This window comes from Hyaena hyaena, unplaced genomic scaffold, assembly GCF_003009895.1.
Source record: "Hyaena hyaena isolate Hyena2069 unplaced genomic scaffold, ASM300989v1 scaffold_1126, whole genome shotgun sequence".
NCBI lineage: Eukaryota > Metazoa > Chordata > Mammalia > Carnivora > Hyaenidae > Hyaena > Hyaena hyaena.
The window spans coordinates 45,648-62,713 of record NW_024081760.1 but is presented as its reverse complement, the minus strand read 5'-3'; the positions used below and the strand labels follow the sequence as shown (position 1 = coordinate 62,713).

The following is a 17,066-nucleotide window of genomic DNA, read 5'->3' as shown; positions in this document are numbered from 1 at the left end:
AAAAGTTAAATGTGGCAATACTATATGTTTTATCTTTTGAATGAAATAATAGTGTCACAAATGCAAATAACTCACCTCAGCTGGTTAATAATTCATACCACTACAAGTTAGGTTCATTTCAGACTCATAACACCACTAGCAAATTCCAACGTTCAATCTTGAAGGGACTTTTGGAAATATCTACTACAAACTCTCATTTTAAAGATATAAATCTGTGATTCAGAGATGTTACATGGCTAGCCCCTCATCACAAAAAGTATCCAGGGATGGGGCCGAAATCAGGCAGATAAATTATGCTTTGTAATATTTGTCAACCAAAATGGTCACATATAGATTTGAAGATATAAGATACCACATTTAGCCAGAATGCATGGAGTTTTTAAAAGTGCTTGATATTTCACACACAAAAAATATACAAGGCCAACATCTTAGAAACACTTTCTTAAATAATTCTTGCCTCTGACAGTGAAACGCAAGAATGGAGCTCAACTTTTAATCCTGAATTAGTATAAATAAGACAGATTCTTACCGTGATCCTCTGAAGAGACTGGTGACCTAAAATGAGATAATAAGCATGATAAATGTTTTGTAAATGACACTTATAATTACAAATACAATAACCATCAAGAATAATCTCCTAGAAATAGACCCCCAAATTCAGTTAAATAGAAAGTCAATAGAGTAGACAATATAATTAATCTGTTGGTTGCATAGTTCATTCTAATCAATAACTCTCAAAGCTTACCTGGATTGGTTGGGTGATTGGGGTTTATATAATTTCAGTCCACTGCATGGTGTTATAGGACTGCAACAAACTTAGTTAAGTCTGCATTTAACACACACAAGTAGAAAAGTCAGAGAAATGTGGTAATGGATGGAATCCTGTGATATCACCAAATGCCCAAGGCCAGGCTTCCAGAGAAAATGCCAGGGATGAAAATAAGCACCAGATGGAGTGTAAGCAAAAAGAAATCTGCTTGGATGGTAAAAAATGAGACAGAAGTAAAATAAATGGTATGTGCCCTTATCATTATTGGGCTTTGTTTCCATTCTTTGTGGAACTGAATGTTCGAGTGAGCATGACATAGACCCTCTGGGTGCTGGACTCATAGTTCTAAACCTGTAAGAACCAGTTTGAGGCAAGACAGCAACCACTGGGGTTCACAGAACTTTTATAAATCAATGGCTCTTATGACTTTTTCATACCATTTGAAGCTCAGCCGCAATTGTTAGGAAGGTCCCAATGAAGCATCTTATCAAACACTTCACAATAAAGACCTTTCTTTCTGCCTCAGCTGACTACTCATTGAGTTACTCTGAACAGTACAGACACAACCCTGAAGATGAATTCCCCTCACACTTGAAAGACACAGTCTTGACTCCACCAGATCATGCTTTCCTTGGGATAAAGTGAGATATGCAATTCCGTACACACAGAATTTTGAAGGGAAATGCAAGAAACAAGCTGGGAAGCGTCCTCTCTTCTAAACGACCAGCCTGCTGGAGTCCAAAGCAGGGACGTGACCAAAGGCTAGCACAAGAGTTTTTTTTTTTTTTTTTTTTTTTTTTTACAAATAGTTTATTGTCAAATTAGTTTCTACATAACACTCAGTGCTCATCCCCAAAGTGCCCTCCTTCATGCCCATCCCCCCCTCCCCCCCACATCCATCAGTCCTCAGTTTTTGTCAGCATTCAAGAGTCTCTCATGGTTTGCCTCTCTCCCTTTCCCCCACCATTTCCGCCCTTCTTCTCCCCCTTGTTCCTCCGTCAAGTTCCTCCTAATCCTCCTATACGTGCAAACATATGGTATTTGTCCTTCTCTGCCTGACTTATTTCGCTCAGCATAACACCCTCAAGGTCCATCCACGTTGCTACACATGGCCAGATTTCATTGTTTCTCATTGCCATGTAGTATTCCATGGTATAGATAAACCACATCTTCTTGATCCATTCTTCTGTTGATGGACACTTAGGCTCTTTCCATGTTTTAGCTATTGTGGAGAGTGCTGCTATGAACATTGGGGTACATGTAGCACAAGAGTTTTTAATATAACTGGTATTTATAAGACATGATAATGAATGTTGGGGCAAGAATGATTTGGTAGGCGTGTGCAGAGGTTGAAGGAAGATTTTAGCTACTTTGGGAAGCTTGATAATGTTTTATTTTATCTACTAATTGGTAATCTTTTCGTCTATTATGTGAGTGATCGGTAAAGTATAAAGACACAGCAGTAACGAAGGGAAAGCCTTGAATTTCTTTTAGTAAAGTGTCAATTCTTTTCAACTTTACATGCCTTGTCAAGTAAGCCTCTGCATGTGAAAACAACAGAGGGTCCCCAGATTCCAGGAGGGGCAAACCTGACATCTGGGTCATGGGCACAGGGAGGCTACAGGCTAGCCCCCCCCTTCCACCCCCTGCAGAGTCAGCTGGCCTGTCCAAGTGAAGCCAATCTATGCTCTCCTTGGAAGTGCCGTATTTTATACCATCCACACACTAGTCCTCCCCACGGAGTTGTGAGCAAACAGAAAAATAGGGCCATGTCTCACTTAGTACAGAATGGGCCCCTGCCTGAAATTTGTTGAACTGAATTAATGTCAGCACCACCACTCTGGTGTTTCGACACAGACACATTCTGGAGCTCCTCAAAAAAGTCATCACGTCACCTTCAAATTACCTGCCAGACAGGTTTGCCAACTGCTAGGCCAGCCATGAGGGAAGGGCCTATGGAGGAGATAAGCTCCAAGCTCCAGAATGGGGATAACGTGAGCACTCTCAGGGCCAAAAGACATCCAATGCACCCAGCAGCAGAGACCCACAATCTGCGATTAGATTTCCTAATCTAACGATTGGGAAAAAACACGGCGGGGAGAGAGTGTTGAATAGAGATGAATGGGACTGGAAGGTGAGTCTACTGAGAAGCATATATTTGAAATAAGATAATTTCTTAAGATACCTTGGGCATCAAAAAGAGTCAGCAGCAAGGTAACATCTTCAGCCCTGGTGTTTTGTGACGGGAATTAAGCAAAAACACATCTTGGACTGTTGCAATTAATTTCTCACAGAGCTATAGGAACAAAGAAAAATCCATGCCAACAGACGACTAAATGCCTCAGGTGGAAGGCTTGCAAAGCAGAGCTTTTGATGGCTTTCTGTGAAGGCAAAGCACTAATATTAAATCTGAAAAATTCCAGATGGCTTCGTTCAAGTCCCAAGGGGATGCATTCTGAGGTACGTCCAGGCAGTGGGGAAGAACTATCAATTTCAGAGTGTTTTCTAAGGATTAGTCATGTTGAGTTTTCTGTGCTGAATGTCTCCCACACGCCTGGATTTGTGGAATTTTAAGACATATGGAGTATTTCAATCCTCACTCAGTATTTCACCTTTCGCTCTTAACGAGTCACTAAATTATACTACTGAGACATGCACATCGTCCATTATTGCTGGAAATGGGCATAAAAAGTTTTACAGAACTTCACTCAGGAGAGAGGAAAATTCATGAAATCAGCAATATAAGTACTTATTTTTAAAATAGAGAGGTTGAAGCCCAGGAATAGATAATCTTCCTCAACCTGACAACTGAGGAATGCAGGCAAGCTCACTGTGTATTCTTCCCAGTGCACCTGCAAGACTTGTGTTCTGTTCCAGACTGTTCATTTCTCCTCCATATATACTTTATCCAGGAGATAGCATCTGGGCTCATAATGCAAACTATGACCAGCATTCAAATAACTCCAGGATTTAAGGGTCTTCCTCACCTCTTTCCTTAGTACTAGTCTTTTATTACGGTCCACAGAATATCTACCCTTGATTTTGCTTAGTTTTATTTGTTGTGTGAAGTTTCTTTTTTATATTTTTATTTACATTTCTTTCAAATTCAGCAAAGTAAAATAATAACAACAAAAACCCAAGTCCTGGACTTTAAAAGCTCCCTCCTACTTTCAATCTTCTATTTATGATGATTCAAACCTCGATGATAATTATTATTTGAGACTCTATTAGGCACCACGGCCTGTGCCTTGCGACAGGGATACAAAGATGAACAGGATACCAATTTCAAGGAATTCAATCTAGTGAAGGAGAAAAATATGTAAACACATGATTACAGTGAAAACAGTATAATCATCAAAACATGTATGAAGTAAAGAGGGAGCATGGGAGAGAGACATATTCTGTTCTAAAAGAGTGAAAGGAGACTTCAGAAAGCAAGGGCCATGTAAGCCAGGCTTGGAAGGAAAAGCAGAAGCTTGTTAGTTAAGTAAGAAAGGAGAAGAATCCTAGGCAAAAGCAACGGGCATATGACAAGGAATCCAGACAGGAAATTTCATAATATGTTATCAGGCAGACAAGTAACTCAGTGTTGCTAAAATGTAAAGGAGTAATTGGTTGGGACTAGAGACAGAAAAGGCAGGGGCCATTTCATACGGGGCCTAATGGTCAATTTCAAAGTGTTGGTAATTTAACCTTCTAAGCTAAACGAAGTGAGGTTCTGAAGCAGTCACACATTCCCATTTGTGCTTCTGATCAGGTAGGGCGCACAGAGTAGAATGAAAAAGAATGAAGGCAGAAGACAAGTTAAAAACCATTACTGAAAAGCTGTTCTTCTCTTTGAGATTCATGAAAAATAACAGGGAGAAGGAGAAACAAAAGGAAACATTATCTTTGACTAAACTAGAAGATGCCTACAAACCAAAATCATCTATAAAGAAGAGCTACCAAGTACAGTAAACATTGGACCAAATTTCAGGGAGACAGGGAAAGAGTATTTTGATCTCAGACAACTTAAACGATATAAGTTCTACCATGTGCCACAAAACCCAGCAGAGAGCCCTCTGCTCTGAGCCAGGTATCTTGCTTGCTAGCTAAAAGTAGAGTCAAACCCCATGGGGTAACGTTGCTAAAAAAGAACTCGAAAACAGACCCAAAGTCAAGCTTCCAGAAACACACCAACCCACTATCCCTAATTATCTGTTCCAACCTAGTGGTTCCAAAAAGAACTCCTCCAATACAAATATAAGTAATAAAGACAAAGGAACCAGCATGATATCCACATGAAAATACTCCAAGGAGAAAGCAGGGTAAGTATCTGCTGACAAAAAGAACTTAAGACGGGTGTACACTGAAAAGAAAATGGAGGGACGGGCTGGGGGCAGGTGAAAACTGTTAACAGATTTCCATGAAATTCAGAATTGGGAAAAGGGAAGAAGGGGAGGAAGGAAGGAATAAAGGATGGAATAGGGCCTCTGCAAACAGAAACATAAAGAAGAAATACAATAATTACAAAATAGTCCTAGTACCACAGCAGAGGAAAAGACCAAAAGTTGGTCCAGAGTTTTTGAACTAGTAAGTTATAGAAAGAGCTTGAGGGTTCTTTCCATTGTGTCACCACTGCACTCGGAAAGAATATTAAAGGAAGCCGAAAGGTGAATAATAACTAAAAATATATTAAGATATAATCCATTCATTATTCACCCATTTCAAGTATCTGCTTTGTGAAAGTGTCTTGCTGTTTTTCACTTTGATTTACTTCTCTATAAATTTTTTCCAGCTTTTTAAGTTTTTATTTTAACTCCAGTTAGTTAACATACAGTGTTACATTAATTTCAAGTATACAATATAGTGATTCAACCCTTCTATACAACACACCATGCTCATCATAACAAGCGCCCTCCTTAATACCAATCACCTTTTTTAAAAAAATTTTTAATGTTTTTATCCATTTCTAGGAGAGAGAGAGAGACAGCGTGAGCAGGGGAGGGTCAGAGAGAGAGGGAGTCACAGACTGAAACAGGCTCCAGGCTCTGAGCTGGCCGTCAGCACAGAGCCCGATGCGGGGCCCGAACCCACGAACCGCGAGATCATGACCTAAGCGAAAGTCGGACGCTTAACCGACTAAGCTACCCAGGTGCCCCACCAATCACCTATTTAACTCATTCTCCCACCCATCTCCCCTCTGGTAACCATTAATTTGTTCTCTATAGTTAGGAGTCTGTTTCTTGATTTGTTATTTTCCCTCTTTCTCTCTGTCTTATTTTGTCTTTGCTTGTCTTGTTTCTTAACTTCCACATGAGTGAAATCATATGGTATTTATCTTTCTCATTTGCTTATTTTGCTTAGCATTATTCTCTCAAGTTCCACCCATGTCATTGGCAAGATTTCATCCTTTTTTATGACTGAACAATATTCATATATATATATATACTACATATACATATACAGTATATATGTACATCTTATATATATATACTACATATATATACATACATATATATATACATACATATATATATACATACATATATATACATACATATATATACATACATATATATGTACTACATTTTCTTTATCCACTGATCAATCGATGGATACATGGGCTGCTTCCAAAGTTTGGCTATTATAAATAATGCTGCAATAAACATAGAGGTGCATATATCCTTTTGAATGAGTGTTTTTGTATTCTTTGGGTAAATATCCAGTAGTGTGATTGCTGAATTGTAGGAGAGTTCTCTTTCTGAGGAAACTACAGTTTTCCATAGTGGCTGCACCAGTTTGCATTCCCAACAACAAAGCATGAGGGTTCCTTTTTCTCTACATCCTCACCAACAATTGCTGTTTGTTGTGTTGTTGATTTTAGCCATTCTGACAGGTGTGAGGGGATATCTCATTATAGTTATGATTTGCATCATAACTGATGGTAATGGATGATAAATATCTTTTCATGTGTCTGTTGGCCCTCTGTAGGTCTTCATTGGAGAAAGTTCTGCTTTTTATTTTTGGGGTGTTGAGTTGTGTGAGTTCTTTATATATGTTGTATAACTAACCCTTTATCGGAATGTCATTTGCAAATATCTTCTTCCATTCAGTAGTTTGCTTTTCAGTTTTGTTGAGTGATTCCTTCTCTGTGCAGAGGATTTTTATTTTGATGTAGTCCCAAGAGTTTATTTTTGCTTTTGTTTCTCTTGCTCAGGAGAACTATCTAGAAAAAGTTGCTACAGCCAATGTCAGTGAAATAACTGCCTGTGCTCTAGCCTTCTAGGATTTTTATGATATCAGGTCTCACATTTAGGTCCTTAATCCATTTTAAATTTATTTTTGCATATGGTGTAAGAAAGTGGTCCAGTTGCTTTCTTTTGCATGTTGCTGTCCAGTTTTCTGAACATCACTGTTGAAGAGACTGCCTTTATCCCCTTGACTATTCTTTCCTGCTTTGTTGAGGATTATTTGACAATATAGTTGTGGGTTTACTTCTGGGTTTTCTATTCTGTTTCATTGATCTATGTGTCTATTTTTGTGTCACTACCATACTCTGTTTTGATAACTATAGCTTTGTAATATATCAAAGTATGAAATTGTGATGCCTCCAGCTATGCTTTTCTTGGTCAAGATTGCTTTGGTCATGCGAGGTCTTTTGTGGTTCCATACAAATTTTAGAATTGTTTGTTCTAACTCTGTGAAAAATGCTGTTGGTATTTTGATAGGGACTGCATTAAATCTGTAGATTGCTTTGAGTAGTATAGACATTTTAACAATATTTGATCTTCCAATCCATGAGCATGGAATATCTTTCCATTTCTTTGTGTCATCTTCAGTTTCTTTCATCAGTGTTCTATAGTTTTCAGACTATAGGTCTTTCACCTCTTTGGTTAGGTTTATTCCTAGGTTATCTTATTTTTGGTGCAATTGTAAATGAGACTGCTTTCATAATTTCTCTTTCTGCTGCTTCATTATTAGTGTATAGAAATAGAATTCTGTACGTTGATTTTGTATCCTGCAACTTTAATTTGCTTATCAGTTCTAGCAATTTTTTGGTGGAGTCTTTCAAGTTTTTTATACATAGTATTGTGCCATCTGCAAATGGTGAAGTTTTACTTCTTCCCTGCCAATTGGGATGCCTTTTATTTCTTTTGCTGTGTGATTGCTGTGTCTAAGACTTCCAGTACTATGTTCAATAAAAGTAGTAAGAATGGACAAATTTGTTTTGTTCCTAACCTTAGGGGAAAGCTCTTCATTTTTTCCTATTAAGGATGATGTCAGCTGTGGGCTTTTCAGATATCACCTTTATGATATTGAGGTATGTTCCCTCTAAACCTACTTTGTTGAGGTCTTCTATTGTGAGTGGATGTTATCCTTTGTCAAATGTTTTTCTGCATCTACTAAAATGATTATATGGTTTTTATCCTTTCTTTTACTGACGTGATGTATCGTGTTGATTGATTTGAGAATATTGAACCTCCCTGGCAACCTAGAAATAAATCCCAGTTGATCATGGTGGATGATTTTTTTAAATGTATTGTTGGATTATATTTCCTAGTATTTTGTTGAGGAGTGTTGCATTTACATTCATCAGGGATACTAGCCTGTAGTTCTCTTATTTAGTGTGTCTCTATTTAGTTTAGGTATCAGGGTAATGCTGGCCTCACAGAATAAGTTTGGAAGCTTTCCTTCCTCTTCTATTTTTTGTAATACTTTTAGAAAAAGGGGTATTAACTCTTCTTTAAATGTTCAGCAGAATTAGCCTATGAAGCCATCTAGCTCTAGACTTGTGTTTGTTGGGATTACTAATTACTAATTCAATTTCTTTGTGGTTATTGATCTGGTCAACTTTTTTATTTCTTCCTGCTTCAGTTTTGGTAGTTGATATGTTTGTAGGAATTTATCCATTCCTTCTAAGTTGTCTAGTTTGTTGGCATATAGTTTTCCATAATATTCTCTTAAAGTGGTTAGTATTTTTGTGGTATTGGTTGTTTTTTCTTCTCTCTCATTTGTAATTTTATTCATTTGACTCCTTTGTCTTTTTTTCTTGATAAGTCTGGCTAGAGATTTATAAATTGTACTGATTTTTTTCAAGGAAACTGCTTGTGGTTTTATTAACCTGTTCTATTTTTTTTTTAGTTTCTATATCACTTAATTCTGCTCTAATCTTTATTATTTCCTTCCTCTTGCTAGTATTAGGCTTTGTTTGTTGTTGTTGTTCTAGCTCCATTAGGTGTAAGGTTGGGTTGTTTGAGATTTTTCTTGCTTCTTGAGGTAGTCTTGTATTGCTGCTATCAACTTCACTCTTAGAACTGCTTTTCCTGCATCAAAAAGGTTTTGGACCCTTGTTTTCATTTTCACTTGTTTCCATGTATTTTAAATTTTCTCTTTAATTTCCTGCTTGACCTATTCATTGTTTAGTGGCATGTTATCTGATTTCCATGTATTTTGGTCTTTCCAGATTTTTTTTTTCTCGTGGTTGACTTCTAGTTTCATAGTGATGTGGTCAGAAAAGATACATGGATAATTTTGATCTTCTTGAATTTGTTGAGGCTTATTTTTTGGGCTAATATGTGATCTATTCTGAAGAATGTTCCATGTACACTTGAAAAGAATGTGTATTCTGTTTTTAGGATGGCAAGTCCAGAACATATCTGTTAAATCCATCTGGGACAGTATGTCCTTCAAAACCACTGTTTCCTGGGGCACCTGGGTAGCTTAGTTGTTTAAATGCCTGACTCATGATTTTGGCTTAGGTCATTATCTTGTGGTTTATGAGTTCGAGCCCAACACCAGGCTCTGCACTGTCAGTGGGATTCTCTCTCTCTTTCTCCCTCTCTCTCTCTCTGAAAACGAGTAAATACATGAACTTTAATTAAAAAGCCATTGTTTCCTTGTTTATTTTGTTTAGATGATCTGTCCATTGATGTAAGTGGGATGTTAAAGTCCCGTACTATTATTATATTATCATCAATTAGTTTGTGTTTATTATTAACCGTTCTATGTATTTGGGTGCATCTTTGTTGAGTGCACAAATATCTATAATTGTTGTATCTTTTTATGTCCAACAATTGTTAGGTTGTTTTCTTTTATTATTATATAGTGTCCTTCTTTGTCTCTTGTTATAGTCATTGTTTTAAAGTCTTTTTTGTCCAATGTAAGTATTGCTAATCTAGCTTTCCTCTGACCTCCATTTGCATGACAGATTTTCTCTATCCCCTCACTTTTTTTTTTTTTTAAAGTTTTATTTATTTCTAGGAGAGAGAGAGAGAGAGACAGCGTGAACAGGGGAGGGTCAGAGAGAGAGGGAGTCACAGACTGAAACAGGCCCCAGGCTCTGAGCTGGCAGTCAGCACAGAGCCCGACGCGGGGCTCGAACCCACGAACCGCGAGATCATGACCTAAGCGAAAGTCGGACGCTTAACCGACTAAGCCACCCAGGCGCCCCTCTATCCCCTCACTTTTAATCTGCAGGTGTCTTTAGAGTGAAAACGAGTCTCTTGTAAGCAGCATATAGATGGGTCTTGTTTTTAATCCTATGTCTTTTGATTATTGCATTTAGTTCATTTACATTCAGAGTAATCACCGACAGCTATGTATTTATTGTCATTTTATTATTTGTTTTGTGGTTGTTTCTGAAAATTTTCTCTTATCCTTTCTTGTTTTTCATGTTTTGATGACTTCCTTTAGTGATATATTTGGAATTCTTTCTCTTTATTTTTTGCATATTTATTAATATATGGTTACCATTAGGTTTGTACATAATCTCCTCTGCATATAGCAGTTTATATTAAGTTGATGGTAGTTTAAGTTTGAACGCATTCTTTATTCTTTTCCTCTCCATGTTTTAGGTATATGTTGTTATATTTTACATCCCTTTATTTTGTGAGTTTCTTGATCCATTTTTTACAGAAATATTCATTTTTACTCCTTCAGTTTCCTACCTTTATACTGTCACTTTTGGTCTCTCCTCTCCACTCCAAGAGTCCCCTTTAATATTTCTTGCAGGGCTGGTTCAGCAGTCATTAACTCCTTTGGTATTTGTTTATCTAGGAAATGGTTTATTTCTCCATCTATTCTGAATGATATAGCCTTGCTGGATAGAGTATTCTTGGCTGCATATTTTTCCCATTCAGCACTTTGAAAATATCATGCCACTCCCTTCTGACTTGGAAAGTTTCTGCCAAAAAATCCTCTGCTAGGCTTATGGGTTCTCCCTTGTAAGTTACTATCTTCTTTTGTTTTGCTGCTTAAAAAATTTTTTCTTTATTAACGTATTTTGCCAATTACAACCTGTCTTGTTGTCTATCTGCTTTTGTTGATTCAGATGCAAGTTCTCCGTGCCTCCTGGATCTGGATATCTGTTTCTTTCCCCAGATTAATGGAAGTTTTCAGCTATTATTTCTTCAAATATATTTTCTGCCCTCCTTTCTCTCTTGCTCTTTTGGGACTTCTATAATGTGAATGTTATTATGTTTAACGAGAGTTACTGAGTTCCCTAAGACTATTCTTAGTCTTTTTGCATAATTCTTTGTTCTTCCTTTGTTCAGCTTGGTTGCTTTCCATTACTTTGTCTTCTAGGTAATTAATTCCTTCCTATGCTTCTTCAAGCCTGTTGTTGATTCCATCAAGCATGTTCCTCATTTCATTTATTGAGCCCTTTATCTCTGCTATGTTATTCCTTATCTCTGTGTTAAGGGTCTCACTCATATCTTCCACTCTTTTCTCAAGTCCCTTGAGTATCCTTATGATCAGTGCTTTAAATACTCCATCAGGCATGTCACTTACATCTATTTCACCTAGATGCCTGGCTGTGGCTTTGTCCTATTCTTTCATTTGGGATAAATTTCTCTGTCTTCTTATTTGTCTGTCTCTGTGCCTGTTTCTCTGTATTAGGAATGTCAGCTACATCTTCTATTCTTGAGGGCAATGGCCTTAAAAAGAAGAGGTCCTTTAGTGCCCTGCCATGTACAGTTCCCTGTTCCCCAGGGACTGAAGTTTCCAGGAGTATCTCTAATGTGTGCTGCATGTGCTCTTCTGTTTTGTCCTGGTCCCTTCATCCTTCAGGCCAGTCATCTGCAGAGGTTCTCTTTGCCTATTGTGAGCAGTGTTTGGTCCCTGGCCTGAATGTGCTGTGTTTTAACTAGGTTTGCTCTGATCTGTTTATGAAATGAGAACTGACATTACTGTTGCCAAAAATGAGGCTCTGTAAAATCCCATGCTGGGAGACAGAGTATGAAAGGGGGTTTAGGCTGCCCCCCCCCCCCCCCCCCCCCCGCCCCGGGCTGGCACTGAGGTAAGTGTGACTGGGAGGAGTCGTTCCACAGCAGGTGGGGCTTGAGGTAGTTAAGTTAAGGTAGTTAAGTTAAGTAGTGAGTGTCAGCCGTGTGCTGGTTCCAGCAGGTGGCCCTGCACTTACGATGAGAGGGGAAGGGAAATGGGAATGGACAGTTCTTTTGCTCCCAGAGGTATCTCTATGAATGCTGTCCCTCTGGGACATGCTCCAAGATGAGCAAATAACCTCCTCATTGTGTGCCCCAGGCAGTCTTCCCATTGCTGTTTCCATGCTGTAGGTCTGTGGGCTGTTTGCTCTGCCTTTTCTCCAAGACCAGTGCAATGCTCTCCAGGCTCCATCCCAGCCAAGTCTGATGAGCTTTAAAACTCCAGGCTTTAAGACCTGCTGGTTGCAAGAACTCGTTAAATTTGGTTCCCCTGGCTTCCCAAGCCAGTTGCTATGGGAATTTGTTTTCTCCATGCAGTCCCCTGTGTGTTAATCTTTCTCTCGCCCTTCTCCATGACGGTAGCTCCCTCCTTTCCACACCAGCCACATGTGTATCTCCCAACCCATGTCTCTGCACTTCCCATCTTCTTCGATGTGGTCTCTTCTCTACCTTTAGTTTTGGAGTTTGTTCTGCCATTCTTCAGGTCAATTTTTGGGGTATTTAGGATGACTGATATTTATCTACTTGTATTCATAGGACAAGGGGAGCCTAGGGTCCTCCTACTCCATGGTTAACTCCCCAGAATTACATCTACTTTCACTATGAGTTTCGATTTGAGGATTTTCTGGTAAAAGTTCTCCTCCCAATGTTAACCCTGCTAAGTAGAATATTCATACTTTTCTCTCGTTTTATTCATTTACTTTTTAATTTTTTAACATTTTATTTATTTCTGAGAGAGAGAGAGAGGCAGCATGAGTAGGGGAGGGTCAGAGAGAGAGGGAGGTACAGAATCCAAAGCAGGCTCCAGGCTCTGAGCGAGCTGTCAGCACAGAGCCCGATGCAGGGCTTGAACCGACGAACCGTGAGATCATCACCTGAGCCGAAGTCAGAGGCTTAACCGACTGAGCCACCCAGGTGCCCCTTTTTCTCTCCTTTTAAATGAAGGCAATACTTCTCAAATTAGGATATACATGAGAACTTGAAAATAAAGGAAGTCCCAGGCAAAACAACACACTATTTTTTAGATGGGGGATTATGCAATTTAACTAATAAAAATTAAAATATTATTTTCTATTGAAACCAGCACTGACATATTATGGATCCCAAAGTTAAGGTCATCTGACTTTGTAACATAAAACAATAAACTTAAAAAAATCTGTGTTTGTGGCAGTCAGCCTCAGGCGCTGTCTCCAAGGCCTCGATGGGGTGAGTTTGTTCTCCTTCAGAATAGGAGTGTTTCCAAGTAAAAGTCTGAAAACATGAAAATATACATGGCTATAGCATTTTGGAATAAATACTTTTATCAGATTAGTGTATGGACATATGAAGAACCTGAAGGAATGAGACCTCAGGCACAAATTGGCTAGTTGCTACTGTATTGACCAGCACAGCTTATAGACCCTGTTGTCAGTCACTAAGTCACAAGGAATCTCTAAGAAAATCAAAGATAGTTATTTAGATTTCCTTCCACCAGCAAGTTTCCCTTTAAGACCTCTAATCTTTGAAATAGATCAGTCACACTGAAAACTGTGCACAGTCTTCAACCAGCAACGTAACAGATAAGAACCAAAGAGCCTAAGAGTAATATATTAATCAAGGCAAAAATCTTTAAGAAGTACTACACTTCTCTTGTGATGTTTTATTGTTTTTAATCAATAAACCTAGGACTGAGATGATGAACATCAGGACTATTTCAGCCTGCAGGATACGGTATGATGTTTTGCAAGATATCTTAGAAGAACGCTTTTTCTTGGCAACCTTCATGAAATGCCCTAAACCTGTGAGCTCATCCTAATACTAGATCTTTTCATTTGAATAATACTGTCCTGACTCTATTTTTTAAGCCTCTATACAGTACTTTGTTTTCTTTTCATCTCATGGCCTTAATCCAATAGCATCTACTTGGCCCTTCCGCAGGATGTCTGTATCATTTCCTTCCTAGGAGGAGGGAAGGATATCCACAGACTCTCCAGTTTAGATAAAGTTTTTCTTAAAGAAAGATTGGATGAACACTGGGGACTCATCTGCATGGGTCCATTACTTTTTGGAGAGAATCGTTCACAAATAAATGTCAAGTTCCCTTCTCAGTGCCCCCAACCCATATACTCTCTACTGAGCATTTCTAAACCATCACGTGATAGAGGCTAGGCCAAGGGAAGGGGTTACTACATAGAGACTAAGGTGGAATAAACTTATAGGACAGATATAAAAACCAACGCTGAATAGACACAAAAGCAGAGATACATATTCTGAAAATACTGAGGCATAGAATATTTCTCTAATTGTAGATGGGAGTAGGAAAATCTGAAATAATTATACCAACTCAGAGGCCTGGCCAGAAGAGCCAGGGCCCTTTTATTTCCTGGTTACTGACATGGAATTATAATAGAAAGTAAATGAGGTGGTAAGGTGAACCAGAAGCTATGCTAGCTCTACAGTCTAGCTGGCACACTGCAAATAATCCATTTCTTGGCTATGAAGTCCTCATGAGGAAGGCAGCCCATGTCTACATACTGAAAGTAACTCTCTCTGAGTATTTAATCAATGTTCCTTTTTCCGTCTGCCTTCCCTCTTTACCCTCCAGCTTTAGATAGGAGGACCACAGTAAAAATACCAGTTTCAATAAGCAAAGGTGACCATCCATTCTACTTAGGAAGAGGAAGAGAAAATAGAAGACTGTGGTTTGTAGCTATTTATATCAGTTCTGAACATTCTTCCCCTCTCTCTTTCAGCATTCTACTTTTATTTCTCTTTCCTTCTCCTTACCACAGTCCTGACCGTTCCAGGGCTTATCTCATCCACCTTTCTCACACTTTGGTAGAATCCCATCTCTCTTTGACACAGCCTCCCATCGTGTGCTAATTAATGCTGCTGTTCCAACTTCAGAAAATCAGCAACATTCAGGTGTGGTCAAAGTTCCCTGCATTGGATGCTGTTCCCTGTCTAAACTATTACTGCTATACATCTGTTAACAAAGTCCCAAGAAGTAGCCCAAATGGAAGCTGGCTTCCCAGCTGGACATCCCTTTCGGGCACATTTCAAGAAAGAGTCAACACCACTGCTGCAGAAACACCATCTTTTTTTCCTTTGTTTTATCTTGAAGTAATGATGATACACAAATTCAATTTATTTCCTGACACTGTTGGTAGACAAATAATTTTCATTTAAGTAACCCAAGGGATGATTTCATGTGATTTGAAAGCATGGCTATAGATTATCATCTCTGGTGATAGCTTTTCTCCCTGGAGATTCCCTCGAGGATGCATACTGCCTAAAGGACTATTATGTCCAGCCTATGACATCATTTTGAGAGCTTGAGGGAGAAATAGTGAGCTCACAGATCTAGGTAACTGCCTCATGGCCATTACTCTAGGACCAAAGCATCCCTAACTAGGTAAAACAGAACCAGAAATCCCTTAGCACTGAGAATCTCCAATCAAGCGTACAAGCCTCTCTTTGTTTGCTTTTCTTTCCTCCAATTATGAATATTGCTATTAAGACAATGAACAAAGCACATACAGTAAAAAAGAGCTACAGAGAATGGGAGCCAGAGAGATGAAAGTTAAAGCAACCATACAAAGTGGCATTGAGATGAGAAAGACAAATACATTCTCTATTCAAGTGGTCACAAACCCATTCAGGGAATGCCAAATAGCCTCAAAGGTAACATTCACTACAGAGGGAAGGGCTGAGGAAAGAGCAAAATCCAAGGAAGTAGAAAGAGATGGATAATTGTGTGGAGGTAAAGAAATAAGACTCATAACTTAAATAATAAAGGCTGATTGGTAAATTCTTCATTTGATGTAAATTTCCTTAACTCCCTTCAGACTCCTAATTTCGTAATCTTTGAGGCTCTCCTACCCAACTATATACCTGATAATCCCCACGTGAGCAGTTCTTGAAATATCTTGTTTTTTTTTTTAAGCTCCTGTATTTAGTTGGCATTTTTAAAAATACCACTTTTTCACCACTGGCTTGCACACTTTGATTTCTCTTATCCACCCTCCACCATCAGTTTGCTGAGCAGGAAGCACCTAAGTACCCTTTGAGCTTGAAATTATACTGCCACCTCATGTTCATCTCAAAGAACTGCAACAAAATGAGGGGAAAGGTACTTCTGAAATCGACTGTGGGCAAAGGGAAGAAATAGACAAAGGAAAGATACAATGTTGAAGAAACCAATACTGATCAAGTTCATTCAACATGGAAACTTGACCGTCGCCCTTTTTATTACCTAAACTATGAGCATCCCTGGGAAGCATTTTAGTGTTTTGAAGACATGAAACTAATTGTGTGTTAGACACAGTGCAGCCATGCAGTTACAAAAGATGTGATACTTCACGTTAGAAATCAGTTTTTGCAAGAGTTGCCTGCTTAATTCCTAAGAAAAGTGGGGAGAATAAAGAAATAGAAAAGGTATGTCATTCTGAAATCAAACCAACAAAGAGCCAACAGGGGGTATCAGCAGGGAGGAACCATTAGCAAGAGCCTCTGGCTCTCACTTAGTGACTTGGGAAATGTTGACCAACAGGTCCTATTGAGGCACAATCAATCAGGAGTTTTGTGAATGTGCATTTTCTTTTTAAAGCGTAAATTGAAATGAAGTTCTGGGCTCTGAAGGCAAATCACATGAGTGCCACATTTAGTGGTAACACAGAAAATGTATACAGAAGGCCATCTCACATATTACAATATTTAGGATATGCAATATCTACCTTGTGGGGCCACAGCAAGTGAGCAAAGGCTTACCCACAACTAATTTCATTTTTATCAAAAAAGGACTTCTGGGGGTATCTGGGTAGCTCAGTAGGTTAAGCATCCTACTCTTCATTTTGGCTAAGGTCATGATCTCACAGTTTGTGAGTTCGAGC

General features: G+C 38.7%; 1 protein-coding gene across 1 annotated transcript in view; it reads right to left on the bottom strand.

Moving 5' to 3' along the window:
- Positions 1-17,066, bottom strand: part of LOC120224205 (diacylglycerol kinase iota-like) — a 79,057-nt gene that overhangs the window by 50,297 nt on the left and 11,694 nt on the right. Inside the window, exon 3 of the mRNA XM_039222424.1 lies at positions 530-555. Within this exon, the coding sequence (XP_039078355.1) occupies positions 530-555 (26 nt within the window). The remainder of the gene's footprint in view (positions 1-529; positions 556-17,066) is intronic.